We start from the raw sequence: 23668 nt of genomic DNA, 5'->3' as shown, positions 1-23668 counted from the left end.
CAAGGTATTCTCACAGAAAACAACCAGATTTTCAAATCACTTTGTTGAGACTGTTGATGTTCTTGGAGAAGGGGAGTTATTCCTCTCAAAGCACAAGCCCTCACTGTTTGGAATGTCCATGCTTCTCCCACCTGGGAAGTTAGACATTCATTCCCCTGATAACCACCCATCCGGCTTGATCTCAGATCATGGGGAGAGCGCCCTCCACGCCCAAGAACTGGGCTAAACGGTGGGTCATGGTGACAGGCAGTGGCCAAGACGCCTCCAGGCTCAGGCTCCCTGGGGAGTAGGCTGAGGGGCTCTAGTCACTGCAAGCGACAGGATGGTGGCAATGACACGAAGCTACGGAAACAGGCCCAGAGCCAACATGGCTGCGTCAGGGCACAGAGAACAGGACAGAACGAGAGAGAGAGAGAGGGGCACTTTACCGTGTACTGCTCCTGGTGAGGTGGCGTCGGAGGGAGAGACAGGTCGTAAGCGGCCTCAGAAGAAAGAACACAGGACACGCACATACACGCACGCACACCGGAGCGCGCCCTTGCCCGGCCGGGCACCGGGAGGGGCCGCCTCAGGCTGTGGCTCCGGATGGTGTCCATCCTTCCATCTGGAAGACCTCCGTTCCGACCCCTGCCCTTGGCAGGCTCCCGGCACTGCCAAACAGCACCGAGGAAGCCAAATTTTCAAGTCGCAGGATAGCCAGAAAGTTATCAACTACTGAAGGCAAATTTGCCACTAAAGGTCACTGCCAAGAGCTGGCGAAAAAACCCTTTTCTCCAGGGTTTCTGGGACTGGAAGACTTTAGAATGTCTTTTTTTTTATTTTTTTCCTCCCCAGCCACTCTGTGCTGCATGTGGGATCTTAGTTTTCCAATCAGGGACCGAACCTGCAACTCTATAGTTGCATTGGAAGCGCGGAGTCTTAACCATTGGACTGCTAAGAAGTCCTTTAAAATGTCTTGCAGGGGATGAGCTTTGGAGCTGGGGAGACCTGGGTTTGAATCCCAGCACTGCCTTTAATTTTTTGTGTGTTTGTTTTTGAACTAATTTTCTAATAGATTTCTGCTGGGATGAATGGGCGCCTGATGAGTATTGGAATAAAGCAAACAGATAAACAGATAAACAGATAAAGTATCTGTTCACATAGCAAGAGGAAAGAATCCAGCTGCTTTGAGTCGCCCTTAATTCATCCTCATCTCTGAAACAGCCCTTGGGGATGCTGAGGTTTGATACACATTTATGGCCCTGACTTTACCCCCTAAGTTATGAAGATGAGAGAAGGCCGCTAGGAGTTCCAATTTGGGATGAAATTAAGGGGCGACTCTCAAGAGTCTTTTGGGAAAATGTGGGCCTGGGGAAACCTCTCTGCATCTGGCAGTGGCCCCTTGCACAACTCATCTTTGGAATCAGGGCTCAGTCTTATTACGACCCTCCAATCATGACTGGAGATCAAGGTGTGAGAAACTTGACTGCCATTATTAATAGAACAGTGCACCTGCCAAACAGATACTCTTCAGAATTTCCCACCTGCCCCCCCTCTTTTGAAATTAGTGATATTTCTAAAAATATAATGGTTTAATGCCTACAAATATTCCCACTGGATTCTTCCCCCTCCTGCTACCTTATCATGATACCTCAGTGGTTCTCAAAGCTTAATGTATCTAGGAATTAGTGCACAGACAGAATGGTATACATTCTCCTTTTTGGATTATTGAGGAAGGTTTTCTCAAATTTATTTTTTAACTTTTAAAAACATTAATCCATGGCTTGTGGGATTATAGTTCCCATGCCCCCTGCAGTGGAAGCTTGGAGTCTTAACCACTGGACCATCAGGGAAGTCCCTGGAGAAATGTTTCAACAACAGTGATTTCTGCTCAACCTTATGGATGACATAAGGTGTAATACGGGAGTCTTCTGAATGTCACTGCATCTGCTTGTGGGAGGGTGGTACTATTACACCCATTTTCCAGATGAGGCAGCTGAGACTTAGAGAGGGAAAGTGACTTATCCAGGGTCACACAGCCAGCAAGTGACAGACTGAGCTTCAAACCCAGGTTTGTGTATCTTGCACTCTAATCTTCTATTTCTTTCCATTTCATTATACACACACAAAAGAATGCCTTCAAAGGTAGGGCCTGTTTTGAGGAGGATAATAAAAAAAATGGCTTCCTCCTTCGGCTTCCTTGCAGTTGGGCTCCTGAGCGTGCAGGAGTGGCTTGACCCAGGCGCTCTGCCGGCCATGCTGGCCCGCTTTGCGGGAGGACTGGCAGCGCCAGATGGACTCTTGGCAGCGAGGGCAGGACCACGATCCCCCAGCTGCTGAGAAGTGTCAGTTGGCCACCCCGATGCATGGGCACAGAGCGTGATGTCATGTGTGGTGACTCATGAAATGGTGTGTTAATGGTGGTCGCATGGACACGGCACACTGTCAGTGGATGGAGCAGGACACACACACACACACACACACACACACACAGATATTTAGGGGAGGTGCAGGAGGGGTAGAAACCAACACGAGAGCTTCGACACATCCTTTGGAAGACCACAGGGATCATCTTCCCATATCCCAGACGGGGCCACAATCACAGCACTGCAGAATCCTTGCCTCCACCCCAACAGGCCAGAACAGCAAGATTCCTTTCCACAAAGAAGGGAATAGTCTCATGCCCTCTTCCCCTGGACTTCTAGGCCTTGCTGGAGACTCGAGGAACCCAGCCAGGCCAGGCTGTCAGGTCTCATCCTCCTGATTTGTGAAAGCGTCCACATTCAGGGCTGAGAGTTGGGCGGCAACCTTGAATCTGACAGTTGAATTCAACTTTAGTGATCCTGCCTGTGTGCTTAGTCACTCAGTCACGTCCAACTCTTTTCAAACCCACAAACTGTAGCCTGCCAGGCTCCTCTGTCCGTGGGATTCTCCAGGCAAGAATGTTGGAGTGGGTTGCCATCTCCTCCTCCAGGGCATCTTCCCAACCCAGGGATTGAACCTGTGTCTCCTGAGGCTCCTGCACTGCAAGCGGATTCTCAACTACTGGGCCATTAAGCCCTTAGTGATCTTGCTAGACTCATTTCCCGCCACAATCTCTCTGGGCTTGTTTCCTCATGTACTAAAAGGGAATAATAAGAGAAATTCTTATATGGGGCTGTAAAGATTAAGTAAATGGAGGCTGTTACTGTCATTATTATCTGGTCAAGTATCTCAAATTTATGGGGAAACTGAGGCACAGAGAGGTTCAGGGACTTGCACATCTAGAGAGAAACCAAACAGGCTTGCAGGAACCATTTTTTTTTTTTTTAAACAATCAGGTTTATTTCATACTTGCTGGGGACCTCAGCTTTGTCTATGAGGAAACAGGGACACAGGACAGAAAACATGAATTAAAAGAACAGAAAGAAGGAAGCAAAGGACTCTGGGATTGGGCACTCAAGTGGAGGCTGTCAGAGCATCCCTTGCTGCTGCTGCTACTGCTAAGTCGCTTCAGTCGTGTCCAACTCCGTGTGACCCCATAGACGGCAGCCCACTAGGCTTCCCTGTCCCTGGGATTCTCCAGGCAAGAACACTGGAGTGGGTTGCCATTTCCTTCTCCAATGCATGAAAGTGAAAAGTGAAAGTGAAGTTGCTCAGTCGTGTCCGACTCTTAGCGATCCCATGGACTGCAGCCTACCAGGCTCCTCTGTCCATGAGAGTTTCCAGGCAAGAGTACTGGAGTGGGGTGCCAGTGCCTTCTCCGCAGAGCATCCCTTACTCCTGCCAACATGACATCCATCTGGTAACAAGGAAAGGCCTCGTAGGGCAAGAGACCTCAGGTAAGAGAGGCCAGGAACCTGAAGCCAAAGGGAGGACTCTGAAACTTTTCTGGGGAAAAGAATAGCAGCTTGAGGGCTCCTTCTCTGGTGGAATGGCCAGGCATGCACAAGTTGCTAGATCAAGGCACTCCACCAGCTGTGCCTGGCCTGTAGCCCTGCCCTGGAGGGGGAGTGGCAGGACCAGATGGATTCTTGGCAGTGAGGCGGGGAGGGTGTGGCAGGGGTGGGGTCTCAGAGCCTACCTATTCCATCCCTAGGACCATCACATAAAGGTGCTCCCCGGGTTGTCAGCCCTTCTAAGACCCCAAGAACATCCCTAACACTCGTCAGGATCCTACTGGCAAAACTACACACCCCAGTTCCTGCAAGACATATAAGTTCACTGAGACTCACAGGGATGACCTGAAATCCCTTTCCAGACCCTTTCCTCAAATAGGAATTTAAAAAACAATTTGAAACAGGGATTTTCAAGGGCACGGACTGGCTGGCTTTATGCCTGTAGCAACTTCATAAAACCAGTTTCAAAGGTTGACTCTGCAAACATGCTGCCAGATTTCTGTGAGCTGTAGGCTCATTTTGAATGCCCTTGTATAACTTTATATTTAAAGGGAAAACTCAAAAAATTAAAAACACAAAATCAGCTCCCTGTGGCAGATTCTTTTGCAAACACAAAGAATCCTTTTGCTGATTGATTCTGGGTGGAAAAATAATTTTGTTTTTTGCAGATTAGGCTTGCTTCAAATTGAGTCTAATTGTAGCTTCAGGGAAACTAGGCCCATTATGGCAAAAGTTCTATGACTGAGAGGCTTGTTTCCCAAACTGCGAGGTCAAATGGGGGATGGAGGTGGGACAGGGCAATGGTGGGGGCCCCCTCTTTGGCAATGAAACTTGTTGGCTCCCACAGAGGTCTGGAAGGAAAGTTCCAAGGATGAACTGATGGGCAGCAGACACTACTTCTATTGTCCTACACCTAGGGGTGTAAAACAGAGGGCGAAACCCACTACCCAGGCCAGGCCACAGCGGGCAAAGTAGGGGGGCTGTGTGTGGAGATGGACGTGGCCTCTTCCTGAGCCCTGGGGGACTTGGGAGCTGCTGGCCAGATGTCATCCTGGAGGGCTGGAGGAAGTGTGGGAGGGGGTGCCTCCCTGCACTTGCCTTCCCTGGTCCTGGAGACCACGCCAGGTTGGAACATGGTGGGGACTGGGTCTTTGATGCCAGAGTGAATGGTGGAGTGCCCGCCTTCTCCAGGCCATATGGCCCAGGTTAGACAGAAGGTCAAGGCAAGGGAGAGGATGGAAGGGAGAAAAAGAGATGGGAGGAGGAGAGGGAGAGGAAAGAAAGGATGGGGAAGGTTAGGGAGGGGGAGGGGAGGGGAAGAAGGGAGGAGGAGGGGAGGGGAAGAAGGGGGGAGGGGAGGGGAAGAAGGGGGGGAGGGGAGGGGAAGAAGGGGGGAGGGGAGGGGAAGAAGGGGGGGAGGGGAGGGGAAGAAGGAGGGGGAGAGGTAGTGGAGGCAGGGGCTGGAGGGGAAGAGAGAGAGGGCAGGAGAGGGAGTCAGAGAGAGGGCAGGAGAGAGAAAAGGGGCAAAGAGAAAGACAGAGAAAGACAGCAACAGGACCAAGGGAGGGAAGGGGATCCGAGGGGTTCACCCCAGGCTTTTCAGAATTGAAACTTTCTCAGAAGCTAGCATGATTCCTAACTGATTCCTCCTTGTAGGAGTCGCTCAAATAACTGATGGATGGAGGGAGAAGCATATTTAATTACATTCTCATATCCACAGTGTATTGCCTTTTAAAATCTTTTTTGGGGGGAAGAAATTTGTGCTCACTTGATAAGAAACCAATTGTACCTTGAATTTTTTTTTTTTGGTCATTTTTATTAATCAGCATTCTGTGAAACTTCTATGTTAAATCCTGTATTCACTTAACTATTGAGGTTCAGTGTTTCTTCCTGACTTGTAGCTGCTTTTTATATATGAAGGCCATGGATGTCCTGTTTTATTTGTGGCAATCTTTCCCCTCTAATTTGCTGTGCACTTCACTTTGATTATTATTACTATTAAATCTACAGGACATCTTAATAATAATGTAGCCAAATACTCAAATACTTAAAAAAGTGGGAGAGAGAGAAGAAGGGGGAGAGGAGGGAGGGAGGAATAAAAGAGAAAGAAAAGGAGGGTAGAGGGAGAGTGGACCGAAAGAGGAGGAGAAAGTAGATGATAAAGAGAAGGAGGCGGAAAGTCTGGCTGGAGTCAGAACTACATTCCGCCTCCTGACTTTCATGGTACATCTCTACCAGCTCAGAGGTGTTCAGAAACTCTGGAGAGTTCTAGCTCTTCTGACACAACCTGACCTCATTGTGTTCCCAGGAGTGGCCCACTTTAGCCCTTAAATTGGAAATGGGCCACCACGCTGGCCTCCTGACAAACCAAGTCCTCGCTGTGTGGTCGGGGGGCCGTTCAAGGACTCCTCCAGGTCTGCTGAGAGGGGGCCAGGAGGCAGGGGCACAGAGGAAGCCCCTGACTTCTCATTATGTGGGTGAGGTGGGTCTGAGTCCTTCTGAGACTCCTTTTTAGGAATGATCCACTGTGATTGGGCACAGACAAGGTCTGTAAAAAGAATTGTTTCTGGATTAGGAGCTGATTAGTTTTTTTGACCCCAAACATCTACGACTTAAGGAATGTACTGCTAAGTTTGCTACCAGGGCCCTAAGAGCTAATGGCTACTCAGTCCTTAGATGCCATCTTGGAATTGCCACCCAGAATGTGGGCACCATCTTGGAATGGCTACTAAGCCTTTGGGTGCCATCTTGGAATGACTGCCCAGAACTCAACTGCCACTTTGACATGGTTGCCCAGAATCTAGGCACCATCTTGGAATGGCTTCTCAGCCCCTGGGGTGCTATTTTAGAATGGCTGCCCACAACTCGGGTGCCATCTTGGAGTGGCCTGATGAGACATGACCTTTCAGAGTGTCCTAGGACTGCCAGGAGAAGTTCAAGACACATGAGGGGAGTCATCAGGTCTAGAATTACAGGGCCTGCAGGCATAGGGTGGGGGTCCAAATTCTCATGCACATTCATTTCCTAATTGTCTTTTTAGGGGCTCCCCAAAGAGACAGCGGAGCTTGTAGAGCAGAAGGAAAATGAAATGTCCTGGTGGGGCTAGTCTACAGAAAGCAGCACAGCAAGGGGTTGGTGGCATGGCTGTGTGAGGAGGTAGAAGGTGGGGGCCCTTCTCCTTCTTCCTCCATGGTGGCCATCATGCAGAAGCCAATCGAAGCTCTTCCTGGTAGCATGCGGATGCCTCCCGCCACCCCAGAGCCCCCTTTTCCCATCTCTACACCTCGAGAACATGTCCCCTGATCCAGTGGGTTGGGGGTGGAGGGACAAAGTGGTAAGTGAAGTCCTCAGGAGGAGACTTACGTGAAGGCAAAGGCCACCAGGGCCCCACTGACCACTATGAAGTCGAGAATGTTCCAGAGGTCACGGAAGTAGGCACCCTGGTGCAGGACGAGCCCCAGGTCGATCATCTGAGGAGGAAGAGACAGCGTTCTGATCCCTCATCCCCACCCTGGGGAGCAGTATATCTACCCTTTTAGGCTTGGTGGAGGGGCCCCTGGAGGAAGCATGGTAGCCAACAGGACCACCTCATCCTGAGGGGATGGGTCAGAGGCCAGGGGACCTCAGGGAGGAGTGAGAAGCCCCCGCTCAAGGCCGCTTCCCACCTTGGGAAAGGTAGTTCTGACTTGCTGGTTCTTAGGTCAAAACCTCAGGGTCCCCCCGGCTTCTCACCTCACATCAGATCCATCAGCAAACCCCATTGGTTCTACTTTCCAAACGTTCCAAGAATCTGCCCACTTTTTACCACCTTGCCTGCCACCACCCTGACTGGCCCCATCATCTCCTGCCTGGACCAGAGCCATCATCTGCTCCCAGTTCTCTCGGATCCCCTACTCCCCACCTCCCACCCTGCTCCTCTTTCCAAGTCTGACCTCCCACGGAGGCTAGAGGGTGCCTGTGAACATCCGAGTCGTCACGTCCCTCTGCTCGGACCTTTCCATGGCTCCCACCTCACTTGGGATAAAAGCCCCAGACTGTCCCGTGGCCCCCACGTTCCTGCTTGATTCGTCCCAGTCACCTCTGCTCTCATCTCCCTGCTCTGCTTTCCCCACTCTCCTCTCTCACTTTCAGCCACATCAACTTCCTCGCTGCTCCACAAACACACCAAGTATTTCCAATCTCTGGGGTGAGCCTCTTGCACCAAGGTGGGATTCTTGAGAGTGCAGAATCCTGTGGAGCCCTGGCACTCACCTTGATCACCATCTCAAAGGTAAAGACGCCTGTAAAAACGTAGTCAAAATATCGCAGCACCTGCAGGGGATGAAAGCAAGGGGGCAGAGGATCATTGGCTTGCTCCAGCAGAGTCCCGTGAACCTAGCCATGGCCCACTGGGGTATGTGGCCTCTAGCAAGGTCCCCAAGGAACAGAGTCTCCACCCACATGAGAAAATGCTGCAGCCATGTACAGAGGGGCAGGTCCTGCACTGCACAAGGGCCCCTCCCAGCCTGTCTCCGTGCAGATTTGTATGTTGTGAATGAAACTGTCCAGCAGATGGCAGCAAAGTCCTCACAAAATCATTGTTAAGGATGGTTTGCTTACCAATGGGAAGGGTGCCTCTTTTCACTTGCCCAAAGCCCTAAATGGACTAGAGGTGGCCTCAGGGAAGTTCAGGAAAGACTCTTACTTCTTTTGGCAACAAGTCTGATCCCCCAGTGTCTCTGACCTTCTGGTCTCCTGGGTGAACAACTGTTCCCGCATAGAGTTTCCTAAACATGATTAGCCTCCAGGACAGACACTGGGGACCGACCTCACTGCGGCATCCATTTCCTTCCAAGTACGCAGCCATACCCTCATCAGAGTGGGTTGATTCTCCCTCTCCTCGCTAACTTACACAAGACCAAGTACTAGCGGTTTCTGGACAGGCAATGTCTTGCACTCTGGTCTCTTTCCTGGCCATGCCATAGCACATCCCTTGTGTGACCTTGGCGTGAGGATGTTGAGTGGCATGAGGATGCTGGCAAAGTGCCCAGCACGCGGTAACCCCAGCGGCTGACCTCAGATCTGGCTTGTAGTGAGGGCTGTTAATTACTGAGCAGGCCACCAGAGGGCGCCTGTGAGCCCACAAGTCAGATCACTGCCCCCTTCTCTGCTCAAGAACCCTCTATGGCTCCCACCTTACTCAGGGTGAAAGCCAAAGTCCTCTTTGACCTCCAAGGCCCTGGACAATATGTTTGGCCACCTCCCTTCCCTCACCTTGTCCCACTTTCCTCTGGCTCACTCCACTTCTACCACCCTCGATATTCTTACCTCAGGGCCTTTGTACAGGTTTGTTGGCCTGGAATACTCTGTCCCATGTTCCACCTGATATTCTCTCTCTCCTCCTTTATGGCTTGGCTCAAATATCACATTCCTGACTGCCTGTTTAAAATTCCATTTTCCTGAAGCTTGGAATCTTCCTTACCGAGTCTACCCCTTCCCCTACATCCCTCACCCCTGGCACTTATCACTTCCTGGCAAACTATTTGTCATGGTTATTAATAACGTCACTGTCCATCTCCCCCACCTGAACATCAGCCTCACGGGGGCAGGGATGTCTGCCTGTCCCTGTGCTATCTCCAGCTTATAGCTCAGGGCCAGGCATACAGCAGATACTCAAGAAATGCTTGCTGACTGAATGCACGAGGCTGGGGCTGCCCTGGGTCCTGCAGGAGCTGGGCTCTGCGATCTGTGTGGTCACAGCTGACGTTCTCATCATGTGTGGTGCTTGGAGGGCCCTCCGAGACCAGAGTGGCCAGGATAGCTGACTTCCTGGATGGGTGGCAGGTGCAAGGGCTTGGAAGGTTCTGGGAAGGCTGAGGGGGTGGTGGTGGGAGAGCATTTGAGGTGTACCAGGCAGCTGAGACAACATGCATAAAGGTCTGGTGCTCTGCGAGCTCTGGGAGTGCAGGGACGATCGTACAGCCTGTCAATCCTTGCTGTTTAGCTCAGCACCCGGCACGTGGTAGTTGCTTATTAAATAATTACTAAATAAAGCATTGAATGGAAAGAAAGGTAGGCCAGGCGGTCAGGTGAATCAAATTCTGGAGAACTTAATAAATGGAGCAGGAGGAAATCAAAAGGCCAATAAATTAGGTTCAACCATGTCTAATATATAGATCCTTTCGAGTTCTACAAATGGCAATTTTCTGTGACTCAGTGGAATCCAAAATTCTCAGTCTCATTTATCATAGGGAAATACAAATCAAAATCCTGATGAGATTCCAGACCCACCAGGTTGGCTAAATGAAAGAACCCACAGCACAAGTGTTGGCAAGACTGTGGCGCAGTGAAGGCCTTGTTGGATGTTGCTGGTGTGTGTCACTGTATCACTCGGTAAACATTCTGGCTGCAAATTTGGGGCTGACCATATGCAAATTCTATGATCCAGAAACTCAATTTCTGGTTTTATACCCTGGAGAGAGTCAAGCCCAGGGGCCCCATGTCAGGAGTAGGGGGATATGGTGACAGCATTTTAAACTGCAGACAATCCAAATACACGTCAACCAGAAGATGGAAGAACAAATTATGCCACAGAGTGGAATATTACACAGCAATGGAAAAGAATGACTGTCACCACCCAAGAAAATAAGAACTCATCTCAAGGTTGAGTGATGGAAGAGACGCACAGAATTATTCCATCTGTTCAGTGTTAGAAGTAGGAAGAAATAAATTCTAGTGTTTAAAGATGAACGTGTAGCTGGGAAAATGAGAGGAGCTAAGAAATGCTCTTTCCAGAAGTAAGGGTTTGGATACCTCTAGGGTAGGGCTTTTTACTTACTGTTGACAATAGGGGTCAGATTCTTCTCTGTGGTGGGGCTGCCCTGTGTGCTGCAGAGTGATGAACAGTGTCCCTGATCCCTACCCTCTTGTGTTACTAGCAACACCCTTGATGCTCCAACTCATGACACCTGAACATGTCTGCAGACCTTGTTCCTGCTTGTGAACCCAGCTTCACAGGGAAGGATGAATCGAAGAGGTGCCTGTGGTTGAGGTCTGTTTTGTTCTATTAATACTTCTTGCCTTGGGTGGTGCTTACATGGGTGTGTGACTTTAAAATCCTTGATAAATGAATGGATTGTATGTGTTCTGTTCATTTTTCTGAGGCCTGTTCCAGACCAGTTAATGAACAGAACTTGGGGAGGGGTCCCAGGGTGTCAGTTGCCAATAAGAGGCCACCATGCACTTGAAGAGGGAGGGCTTTAAAAATTTTTTTTTGGCTGATGCCACCGGGCATGTGGGATCTTAGTTCTCCAGAGATCAAATCCATACCCCCTGCAATGGAAGTGTGGAATCTTACCCCCTGGACCACCAGGGAATCCCGGAAGAGGGAGGGCTTTGGGGAGAGATGCTTCAACTAGGGGTGATGGGGCAGGGGTGGGGGAGCCAGAACTTTGCAAATGCTCCATGGGGGCTGCTCCTAGCCCTGTCAGGGTTCTCTTCAGCCCCAGGAGCTCAGGGGTATCCCCGGAACCCCCCATGCCCATGCTCTCCTTGCCAGAGATGAAGCCTGCTCCAGTCTCCTAGAGTCGACAGGGGGTTTGCTGACCTCTCTCGGGATGCCCCCTCCCTGAGCCTGGCTCCCTGGGTCCTGGGGGATGGGGGAAGTGGGCAGCAGGAGATAACAGAGTGCAGCCTCAGCCCTGCCCTGGTACCAGGTTCCTCTGGGGGCCTTGTTCTAATTATTTCCTTCCATCTCCCCTATCAGGTCCCTAAGGGGCTTGCCAGGCCAGTGAAGGCAGGGAAAGTGCAAAGTAAGCTGCAGACAGGCTTGATTTATGGGACTTGCCAGCCTCGCCAAGGCTCCTAACCTACTTAGCGAGGGCGGCAGGCCAGGCTCCCAGTGGAAAATGGTTCCCATGTGTTGGGGGTGATGGCGGTAGAGAAAGGAGCTGGGGAAGATGGTACAGCCATCAGTCCAGCCTCTGTCACCTCCTGGCCTGCTGGTGCCTTGGTTTCCCCTCTCAACAACACTCATTTCTGCTCGGCAGGACTCAAGCGGGGACATGCACACAGTAAGTGCTTGATAAATGGTGACAGCTGAGGGAAGCATTGGGAGATCTAGGGTGGGCAGAATTGGAATTCTGCTGTGTGACCCCAGACAGGTCACTTAACCTCTCTGGGCCTCAGTTTCTTCATCTGTCCAACGGGGATACCCCTAGCATCTGGGGCTGCGCCTGAAACTCAGCAAGTGAACAGGGGCTGTTAGCAGACCCTGGGGCCCCAAAAGGAGAGTTTTTTAGCTCTTAGCCCACTAAAATCTCAAAGTTTAGGCTGTGCCTGACTAAAAGTTCAGGTTGTGACTAAGTCAAAAGGCTTCCCTGGTGGCTCAGATGGTAAAGAACCCGCCTGCAATGCAGGAAACCTGGATTCGATCCCTGGTTCAGGAAGATCCCCTGGGGAAGGGACTGGCACCCCACTCCAGTATTCTTGCCTGGAGAATCCCATGAACAGATGAACCTGGCAGGCTACAGTCCGTGGGGTTGCAGAGAGTTGGACACCTCTGAGACTAACACTTCTACTTTTTTTGAGTCAAAACAATCCTTTCTTTCAAAACTCCAAGTCAGAATGAAAAAGTCGGTTTGGTGAGACCTGGCTGCACAGATGATACTGCCGGAGCACCCTCTGCCTTCGGACTCCCCTACATCCCACATAGAGCTTGTGCCCTTCCACAGCCTATGGCCTCCCTCTCCTCACCAGAGATTCCAGCAATTCTCAGCCCCAGCCACTCTTGGGCCATCTCTTCCCCACCAGGCACACAGAACCACTGTCTCAAGGAACATCCTTCATCAAGCCCAGAATCAGAGCCTCCCCTCCCCACCAGTGGCCATGGGGGCTGTGGCCTGGGGTGACCCTAACATTCCTTCGACCCCAGCTATCAGCTTTTCACGAGGCAGGAGAAAGGGACAGAGGAGCTGGGCTGGGAAGGAGCCTGCTGGGGGAGACTCACATTGTTTCGTGGTGCGTTGGGCTGAACAGGATCCTCGGCCGCCAGGGCGATGCTGCTCATGGCGATGACCATGAGAATGCACATCTCAAAGTAGCGCAGGTTCAGGATGTAATGGCACAGGCGGCGAAGGCTGTTGAGGACAGGGAGATGCGCAGACAACAGCTCTTGAGCCCTTTTGTTCTGTCATCTCCTTATATCACTTACCACTATCTGGGATCTCTAACTCCCATGGTCCCACACCCAACAGAGTATCAAGCTCCTACCCCTGGGGGCCCTCTTAGGGCAGGGGAGCCCTCCGCAGGGGAAGGTAATTCCCACCTCTGTTTATAAGTTCCTATCACTTCCAAACCACCCTCCTGGAACATCTTAACTCACAGACTGAGTTGAATACTGTCCTTGAATCTGTAGGAGATGAAAAACCTTTCTATGCATAAAATGTCATATAGTCAAACCAAACTGGGAAATTCTGGGTTAAGTAGATTTCTTTTTTTTTTTAATTAGTTGAGTGACCTTAGGCAAGTTATCGTACCTCAGTGTCCTCATCAGTGAAACGACCATAATAATCACATCTAATAAGAATGTGAGGATCAAAAGAGTTAATATATGCCTGGTATATGGTAGGGGCTCCAAAAAGTTACTTAAATTATTAATTGCAGGCCTTATCAGTACCTTTAATACACTAATGACACAATAATGAGATAATTAAGTGGATTAATAATGATAAAAATATCATGAGATTGTATGAATGGCTGCAGGGCTGGGTGGCTAAGAATAGCAACGTCGGAGTCAGTCTCTCTGGGCTCTCCCACTTGCTTGCTGTTTGACTTTAGGCAGGTGATTTTGCCTCTCTGGACCTCAGTTTCTTCATCTGTCAAATGGGGATAAGCAGAGTACCAACTCCTATAGGGTTATTATGAGAAAATTTTTTTTTTTTTGTAAAGCATTCAGAACCATGTCTGGTGCTGAGTGCCATATAAGAATTTCTTTATTAAAATCGAGAATGGCAACCAAATAAAAAAGTAAACACACAGGCTGAGTCTCCGAGAGGCAGGTTAGAGAAAGCCGTTTCCCCTGCAGCTATTTGACGTGATTCTTCTTGGTGTCAAGAAGCATTTTGAGGGATCAGAGTTTCAAGAAACACTCTTTGGAAAAATGCAATTCCAAAACAACCTTTGAGCCAGCAAGACATAGGTGTGATAAATTTCTCCCCTAAATAATCTGGCCTCCTCAAGGCCCTCCCAAGACAAAGGGCCATGGAACTCAAAAACCGTCTACCCAGAATCCAAACCCTCATGGAGCATAAGTTAGGAGCAGAGCTCAGGAACCAGGGCTGTCATGTACAGTTGTAAACGTTGTGCACTGTACAAAGCAGCTATTTCTACAGGACACCTCTCACAGCACAGACGGTGTAGATTTGGGTATTTATGATCATGATTTTCTAGCTGATGGCAGGAGGGGGTCTTTTCCAACAAACCAGTTGGAATCAGTTTTTTGAAATAAGTACTTTATGATAAGTTTCTATCTTATACAACTTAAGAAAGAGACATCATTCTTTAATTGCTCAAAAGTTCTCTATGGACTAATGGTCTTAGAGGCGACTCTCCCCCATTACACTTTGTCTGGGTCTGCCCTCTGGCCTGACTTTCACTGCCCCAGTGGGAGCCCTGGGCCCCCTGCCCTGGCCATGGGCCATACTCACGGGTTGGTCGTAGAGAGGATAAACATGGAGCTGTAGGGGGGCATGGGCTTGGGGCCGTCTTCCCCGGGGTCGTCTTCCTCCTCCTCTTTCTTCTCTTCCTCCTTTTTTGGCAGTGGGTCTGGGTTGGCGTTTTTGTTCACTGTTGGGATAAGAAGCAACACAGGGCTCCCTCCGTGGTTTCCCACCTCTGATCTCCTGCCTCATTCCCAAAGCAGCAATAAGCAGCTGACGCAAAGCGCCTACTATGTGCCAGGCACCCTATTATGCCATTGAACCTTCACTTGACCCTGTGAGGTTGGTACTTTATGATCCCCACTTTACAGATGAGGAAACTGAGGCACAGAGAGGTGCAGAGACTTGCCTAAGGCCACGTGGCTGGGAAGTGGCAAAGCTGTAATTTGAACCTGGGCAGCCCAGCACCAGAGGGCTTGCTCTTAATCATTCTACAGCCTTGAGTCTGCTGTGACCTTTACCAGATATTAATACAGACCTGTCCTCAGGCCCTGATGACCTTCATACTGTCACTTGGAGGCAGGCAGGGTGAGTCCCCAAAGCCCCACTTTGCAGATGGGAATACTGAGTTCCTCCCGTAGTCAAAATGTAGGATTCCCCCCATTAACACCCTTCTCCTGACTGAGGTGAGGCACCACCCTCCTGAGCACTGATCCCATAGCCTAGTTGCATTATGGGTTTATGGATAGGCTGAGGCTTACTGAGCCTCAGTTTTTTCATCTGTGAAATGGGCACAGTGACAAGATTTACCTTGTACGACTGTGGCAAGGATTTATAGGGTAAACTTATGGACAGCTCTTGCACAGAACTGGGCTACTGCTATCATCTTAAAAATAATAAACCCAGGGGATAATTTCCAAATTTCCAGTTTGGATAATTTCCAAATTTCTTGGATCATGGTGTTACATGTGGGAGGTTTTGGGAAGAGGCAAAAACAGCCAATTCCTCAAGGTGCTAGGCCTGCACTGTCCAGCATTTGAAACACGGCTAGTCCAAACTGCGGTATGCAGTGTGAAACATGCTAGATTTTCAAGACTGAGTAGGAGAAAAAGAATGTAACTATATGTAATAATAATGTAAAATACATTATTGACACATGGAAATGTTAATACTTTGGATATAAATCAATAGCATTTGGGGTTAAATATAATTTATTATTAAAGTTCAGTTCATTTGTTTCTTTTTATTTTTAAAAATTTTTGGTCACACCCTGTGGCATGTGGGACCTCAGTTCCCTGACCAGGGATTGAACCCCTGCCTCCTGTGTTGGAAAGCAGAATCTTAACTACTGGACTGGCAGGGAAGTCCCTCTTTTTTATGTTTTAAATCACTTATGTCTTTCTTCCTTCTTCCTCCTCTGCTTCCTCTTTTCCTCCCTTCTCTTTTTTAACATGGCTACTAGAACATTTAACATTACAGAGGTGAAAAAAAAAATTACACAGGTGGCCTGCATCACATTTCTTTTGGATGGCGCTGGCCTAGAGAATTATCTCACTCCCCCCAAACTTCCATCAGAGGAATCTGCTGACCCCTCAGATATGGGGGCTTCCTGGCTCCCCTGTGGGAATTTGGGAGGCAGGAAAATTTGCTAACCTGTTGTGTACTTGCCAGGCATCATATCCATACTATCTCATTTAATTCTCCTAGCAGCCCCTGTGGGGGCAGGAACTATGTCTGTACCCATTTTCCAGAGGAAGCAATTGAGGCCAGAGAGGTGGAGTCACTGTCCGGAGTCCCTTAGCTGCGCCTCTGGGGAGGAAGCCCAGGAGGCCGGCTCCCCTGCCCAGGGATGTATGAGACTGGGGTTCGTACCTTGGATGATGGTGTGGTTGAGTGGGGGTGGGCAGGCTGGGGGGATGTCCACCGTGGTGTGGTCAGGTTTCCTGGCAGTCTTAGCTGAGTTGGCCTGGGTGCTGCTGGGGTTGGTGACGATAAGGCTGTTCTCAGGGGTCTTGGGGGGGCCGGGGTTGGACGGGTTCCCCGGGTTGTTGGCTGTCCGGCGACTGACGGCGTTCTGAGGGTTGGTGGCCGTGGTGGTGGGGGCCGGCGTGGGGCCAGGGTCCATGCTGTTCCCCATCTTGGCTGGGCTCTGGGGCAGGCCGGCGTGGCTGAGGCTGTCGTGGGGACTGGCTGACTCCGCAGTGGCCAGTTTGTTGTTCTTCATGTTGTCGATATCCTCGGCCAGCGGGGGGTCTTGGCGGCCCAGGTCCTGCTGGATTGGCCGTGTGGTCGACAGGTTGGGGCCTGACACGGGGACCCCGGAGCCCTGGTTCTCTCTGCAGCAGGCAGGCCAACAAAAAAGAACCCGTGAGTGAGTTAGAACATAGAGGGGACATGTCTGGATCCTGCCTAAGATTCCATTGGCCATCGAGGGGCTGTGTTCTGAAATTCTCCTGTGCCTGGTCCATTCTTGTTAGGGATCAAGATGCCATGGGGGGGACTTCCCTGGTGGTCCAGTGGTTAAGGCTCTGTGCTTCCAAAAAAGACCTCATGGGGATGTAAGTGCCCACCCTTGCAGGTTTCAGTGTGGTGTTTCTCCTGCCAGAAGGGCTGCTTCCTAGGAGACGAGGTTACTCCTTCATGGAGAAATCAGAGTGGAAAAGAACTTTCTGCCAGAGCCTCCATCTCTCCAATCCAAACCTTCCTGCTCCTGTCTCTGTGTCTCCCATTAGCTCCTTGGCAGGATAAGGACATACACTGCTTCCAGGGGTGGCTAAAGCAGAGCCATAAATACCACCTCTTTAGTGGTGGAAATGGTGCCTTTTTTTTTTTTTTTTTGGCCCCATCACGTGGCATGTGGGATCTTAGTTCTCTGACCAGGGATCAAACCCTCAACCCTTACGGTGGAAGTGCTGTCTTAACCACTGGACCAGCAGGCAAGTCCCTCCCTCTGACTCTTCTGAAAGGCAACCCCTAATTCTGTACCCCATGCCCTTCATGTCTCCTCCTAAGAGCTCACACTCACGGAGTACTTGCTGTGTGCCAGACATGACATACGTCAGCTCATTTTCAAAAAAAACAGGGAGCGGGTAGTACCGTTATCCCCATTTTAAGATGAGGAAACCAAGGCCCAGAGACAGGGAGGGCCCTGCTTAGTTAGTTAGGTAGTTATGTAGTTAGTTAGTTAGTTATGTAGTTAGGCTACATAGTTGGTAGCAGACAGAGCTTGGACCCAGACCACATGGCTCCAGCACCCACGCTAACCCCCACCTGACCCTGCAGCTCTCTTACTAAGCTATTTGAGATCTCCCAGGGGGTCAGCCCACAGTCGGTGGATGCAGGGAAGTCTTTGACACTTTCTGTAACCACCAATAGAGTGGGCCAGCCTCTCTTCTATTTCAACTCACTAACTTCTGGAGCAATCTTATGAGGTCCAAATGGCTACTGTGTCCATTACAGAGATGAGGAAACTGAGGCCCAAAGAAGCTGAGTCAGGTATACTAGAGAATGGTTTTGTCAGGCTATCTCCATCACACACTCACTCAAGAGACCAGAAACGAGCAAAAGACAGCCCTCAGATTGCATCCATTCATGGAACACCTGGGAGATTAGATGCAATCACAGGAACCAAGGCCCCTGGACAGCATGGGTTTGGTTCTCAAGGCCCAATCTGGAACCCTGAATCTATCTAACACTTAAAAATTTTTAAAAAGTCGGCCTCTGTAAATCAACTATACTTCAATAAAAAATAAAGCAATTATCCTCCGTTTAAAAATTCATAAAAAAAAGCTGACCTCCCCTGGAGGTCCTTCCACTGGCTAAACCACCAGTACCATCTTCCTTGTTTTAATTTTAGATTTTAACTTGCAAAAGTCCATGGTGTTTTTAACCAAGCAGAAGAAAGACGAGGTAATTTGCTTTTGGGTTTGTGTCTCTGAGGCCTCGGAGAAGGCAATGACACCTCACTCCAGTACTCTTGCCTGGAAAATCCCAGAGATGGGGAGCCTGGTGGGCTGCAGTCCATGAGGTCGCTAAGAGTCGGACACAACTGAGCGACTTCACTTTCACTTTTCACTTTCATGCACTGGAGAAGGAAACGGCAACCCACTCCAGTGTTCTTGCCTGGAGAATCCGAGAGACGGGGGAGCCTGGTGGGCTGCCGTCTACGGGGTCGTACAGAGTCGGACACGACTGAAGCGACTTAGCAGCAGCAGCTCTGAGGCCTCACAGGGAGAAGGACAGGCCCAGGCCAATTCGTCACTTGCAGGTGCTAGGCTGACACTTCAGAAGACTGATTTGGCTTTGAGTCTCACCAAGGCCATTTTACTAGCTGTGCGACCCTCTGTAGCTTGAGTAACCTCTCTGAGCCTCAGTTTCCTCATCTTTTTTTATGCTTTGTCTGCGCTGGGCCTTTGTTGCTGTGGGCGGGCTTTCTCTGGCTGCAGCGAGTGGAGGCTACTCTAGTTGTGGTGTGCAGGCTTCTCATCACAGTGGTGGCTTCTCTCGTTGCGGAGCACAGGTATGGAGCATTCGGGCTCAGTAGTCGTGGCACACGGGCTTAGTTGCTCCGCGGCATGTGGGATTTTCCAGGACCATGGATCGAGCCCGTGTCCCCTGCATTGGCAGGCGGATTCTCAACCACTGGGCCACCAGGGAAGTTCCCCGTACCCATCTTTTGGACAAAGGGTCTTTGCAGATGTAATGAAGGATCTTGAGATCATCTGGGATGAGGGTGAACCCTAAATCTAATGGCAAGCGTCCTTAGAAGACAAGGGGAGAAACATACACAGAGGAGAGGGCAGTGTGAAGATGAAGTCAGACTGGAGTGATCCTTCTATCGGCCAAGGGATCGCAAACACCAAGGATTGCCAGCAGCCCTGGGAAACTGACACTGATCCCTGGACACTGAGCATCAGCTCTGATGGTGTGGATTAAATGAAATAAATCTTAAACCAATATTTCCTCAACCTCTTCCACAGCCCACAAAGAGGTTGCTAATGCTAATCCCCTCCCGGTACCTTTTTAGAAGTTGGACATCAGTTAAAAAGCTGGTTGGGGATATTTTCTCATTTTATATATTGTTTTAAGCAGAGCTCTACCCAAAAGCGGGCTCAGTGAAGTTATCATTTCAAAGAGAATCTGAATCCTTTGGTCACCACCCATAGAGACTGTACTAAATAACACAGCAGCTGAGACCACAGTGTGCCTTTTGTTAAAGGGATAGCCTCACGCACGGACCGAGAGCCCCTTGTTCAGATGGAAGGGGATCTGAGGGTCTTTTGTTTTGCCTTGTTTTTGTTTCTTCTGTTGGCTCTGCTTGCCATGGAGTTTTAACAAGCTCAGCCTGCAGAGGCCTATATCAGTCTCCAGGATGTTTTATTTCCAAGTGTCTCCAAGGAGAACTCAAAAGGGGCAGAAACTTTGAAGTCAGGCCCCTTCCCCCTTCCCTCTTGGGGATCTGCCATCATCTGCTTGCAATAGGCAACTGATTGCATAACGCCCGCATCCCGTTGCCAGCTGATCACTTCAGCATCTGGTTGCTAAGGATTACGGACAGCTTGCCCAGGGCATGCTCCAGTCCCTAGGTCCAGAGGATGGGTGGGCCTGCTTCCTTGTGGTCCACCGTCCTTAGGAGTGCACCTATTCACTCATTGAGTCCCCACGACAGCCACTATCTGAGATGCTGCCATTAGGATTAGGCTCATTTTACAGATGAGGAAGATGAAGCCCAGAGAGGTAAAGGCATGGTGTCACCCCGCTGGGAAAAGGCTGAGCTGGACTCTGGTCCTACAGCTCTTAAGCTACAGCACCATTCAGTGAAGACCATGGGGGCAATGGATGACTTGGGGTGCATGGGATCGAGGTGCTGAGGAGACTGGCCAAAGCAAATTGAGGATACTATAAGAATCAGTATTAAAAGACGGAGCCCCTCCTTTCACCCCATCCCATGAAGGATCAACTGTGAGGCTCAGAAGTCCAGTCTCTCTCTTCTTGCTCCTTTTGGGAAGTAGGTTGTCATGGTGATGGGAGCAGGTGGAACTAGTGTGCCAATAGCTGAGATATTAATTCTCGGGTGGTACAGGTCTTGGCAAAACGTCCTCTGGCTCAGCCAAATCAAGCAGGAGGCACTGCCTGGTTATCAGGGAGTGGTGGGTGCCCTGCAATCCACAGATTTTTGCAGCGATTCAGAGAAAGCTCCGTTTTCATTTTGGTGGGCCTGGGGTGACACTGGGCTCAGCTGCCTGGTATGAGGAATCAGGGGCCAGCAACTGTTTAATAATACAAAACAGAATGTGCTCCACTCACTTTCCACTGGGGGAAGCCAGTTAAAGTTTCAGAGGAGGGGGACAGTTAAAGCTGAAGAGGAAGAGATGAAAGTAGAAATGTGGGAGCGGGGGGAAGGCTGGGACTACAGGAAAACAATTACACTAATTGTCAATGCTCTAGAGAATCAAAAACACAGAGCGTGTCTGGGGAAAAACCTAAGGAATGACAAGAGCAGAAATGCATGAGGCAGGACTGTTGGGGTCACTGGCTTTGTCATAATATAGAACTGAAATGTCTTTTTAGTATGCTATGTCCTTGAATAAAATTTTATCTTCACCATTCTTATTTTTTTTGGTTGTGCCATGCAGCATGTGGGATAATATTAGCTAAGATCGTTGAGACCTTATTCTCTACCACGCATTGTTCCAAGTGCTATATGTGGATTTTTTTTTTTGGCTGCACTGCATGGCATGTGGAGTCTGAGTTCCCCTGATCAGGGATGGAACCCGTGTCCCCTGTAGTGGAAGTGTGGAGTCTAAACCACTGGACCACCAGGGAAATCCCTCTTTTTTTTTTTTTCCCAAGCAGACGAATAGCTTTTCTTTTTTTTTTTCTCTTTAAAAGTGTCTGAATCTTTATGAAGTTTTATTTCCAGTGAGCATTAGAACCTTTTTTATCAGCCAAATGAATAATGCCTCTCCTGGCCAGGGCATTTGACACATCTATTAATAAAGGAGTGAGCAGAGCCCTCCTGGTGTGGATTTGGGGGTAGAGGTGGGAAAGTACTTGGAGAGAAGGGGGAGCAAGGGCCACCTGTGGGATTCAGGAAAGCTGGGTTATCACACTTCTACTATCGGCTGGCTCTCCGCTTCAGAAACACCTTTCCCTCTCTGGGCCTGTTTCCCCATCTGTAAAAAGAGGCAGTTTAAGTGAACAATCTAAAGGCTATGGATTTAAAGTTGGTTTTTATGTCAATTGATACAAGCGTCTTAATAGTAACGACGATGTAATAATAGAAAGAGCTAAAACTTATTGAATGCTTATTACTAGTGCTACTACTAAAAACAGTTAACATTTGAGTATCGAATAATCATATTCATACTAATAAGAGCTAATATTTCCTGAACCCTGATTATAAGCCAGGCACTATTTAAAGCATTTTACAAGTATTAACTCATTTGAACTTTATACCTATGCTAGGAGGTAGGTACCATTTTTAAAATATAATTCGTTTACTCCACAAGGCATGTGGAACCTCAGTTCCCTGACCAGAGAACGAACTCTCACCCCATGCAGTGGAAGCACAGAGTCTTAACCACTGGAGCAGCAGGGAAGTCCTGGTAGGTACCGTTCTTATCCCCATTTTACAGATGAGGAAATGGAGGCCCAGAGAGGGGAAGTAACACGCTGAAAGTCACACAGCTAGCAAGCAATGGGGCAGCAGTGTGACCTCTTGGCTCCAGGACCCTTGCCCTTCACCACCAGGCTGTGTTCCCTTTCTATCCTTGTCATTCTGCCTCCTTCAATGATAGGAGGAGGTATAAATATGAGGATGATAACAACAGGAATATTAGTTATATTAACAGCACCAGTGACCCATTGGTTCTTAATTATGGTGTGTGTCTGCTCAGTTGTGCCTGACTCTTTGTGACCTCATGGACTGTAGCCCGCCAGGCTCCTCCGTCCATGGAATTTTCTGGGCAAGAATACTGGCCAGGGTGCCACTTTCTTCTCCAGGTCTTAGTCATGGAGTCCTATGCTAGACTTTATTCCACCTAAATCCCCCTCCAGTGGCCTCCCCTTTCCCGGGAAGGACTCAAGATTCTACTGACCTATTATCGTACCTTCAATTTCTTCCACTCTTTCCTTTCCTTCCAAACTACAAACTCGCCTCCTTCTGTTCTATCTTGGGGATTTTGCATATGTTGTTCTTAGCCTAGAACACTATTCCCTTTTGGGAAACAATGGTTTTTCAGAGGGCTGTTGTGGAGCTGTGGAGAACTAATGCCATAATAACTAGGGGGCACTGTGAGCATTTAGGAAATGGGAGGCAGGTGTATAAACATCCTACCATGTGCAAGGCAGTCTCACTGGGAAAGAATTGTTCTTTTTCCTTCACGACTTTCTAACGTCCCTCACACAGGTGAAAGATCTGCTTGTAATGGTCGGAACCTTTAAGTTTTCTTTATTTACTTGTTTATTTGGCTGCCAGGCCTTAGTTGAGGCACGTGGGATCTTTAGTTGTGGTATGTGAACTCTTAGTCGCAGCAAGTGGGATCGAGTTCCCCAACAAGGGAGCAAACCCAGGCCCCCTGCACTGGGAGCACAGAGTCTTAGCCACTGGACCCTGGACCACCAGGAGGTCCCTGAGCCTTGAGTTTTAACCTAACTCTGTTTTACAGATCAGCATAAAGTATTTTTTTTGGTCACACCGTGTGGCATGGGGGAATCTTAGTTCCCTGACCAGGGCTGGAACCTCTTCCCCCTGCAGTGAAAACTCAGGTTCTCAATCACTGAACTACCAGGGAAGTCCTGCTGCATGTTTTAAATACTCATTGCATCTTCCTGGAATGCAAGTATTAGACAAACTGAAGGAAGAGTAGACTAAGTCACGCGGAACTTCACCATTTTGGAACATCTCAACACTGATGGTAACTCCCTCATGTCATTTGAATTGTTGGCACCCTGAGGCAGCTGGCATTTGCACCTATCGCATTCATGGTGATTCTGTGCATAGGTGCCTGCAACAGAATTGCTTCACTCTGGGGGACTTCCCTGGCAGTCTAGTGGTTAAGAATCCACCTTCTAATGCAGGGATGTGGGTTCCATCTCTGGTTGGGGAACTAAGATCCCACATGCCATGGGGCAACTAAGCCGGTGCGTGGCAACGACTGAACCCGAGCACTT

General features: G+C 49.4%; 1 protein-coding gene across 4 annotated transcripts in view; it reads right to left on the bottom strand.

The window, feature by feature from the left end:
• Nucleotides 1-23668, bottom strand: part of CACNA1A (calcium voltage-gated channel subunit alpha1 A) — a 254178-nt gene that overhangs the window by 57429 nt on the left and 173081 nt on the right. For all 4 annotated transcript variants that reach the window (XM_070792700.1, XM_070792697.1, XM_070792698.1 and 1 more), the window contains 5 exons: nucleotides 16367-16830; nucleotides 14543-14681; nucleotides 12844-12973; nucleotides 8109-8168; nucleotides 7221-7327 (listed from right to left, as the gene is read on the bottom strand). In XM_070792700.1, the coding sequence (XP_070648801.1) occupies nucleotides 7221-7327; nucleotides 8109-8168; nucleotides 12844-12973; nucleotides 14543-14681; nucleotides 16367-16830 (900 nt within the window). The remainder of the gene's footprint in view (nucleotides 1-7220; nucleotides 7328-8108; nucleotides 8169-12843; nucleotides 12974-14542; nucleotides 14682-16366; nucleotides 16831-23668) is intronic.

This window comes from Bos indicus, chromosome 7 (assembly GCF_029378745.1).
Source record: "Bos indicus isolate NIAB-ARS_2022 breed Sahiwal x Tharparkar chromosome 7, NIAB-ARS_B.indTharparkar_mat_pri_1.0, whole genome shotgun sequence".
Classification (NCBI taxonomy): Eukaryota; Metazoa; Chordata; class Mammalia; order Artiodactyla; family Bovidae; genus Bos; species Bos indicus.
The sequence above is the reverse complement of the archived record's forward strand: the minus strand, read 5'-3'. Positions and strand labels throughout refer to the sequence as shown.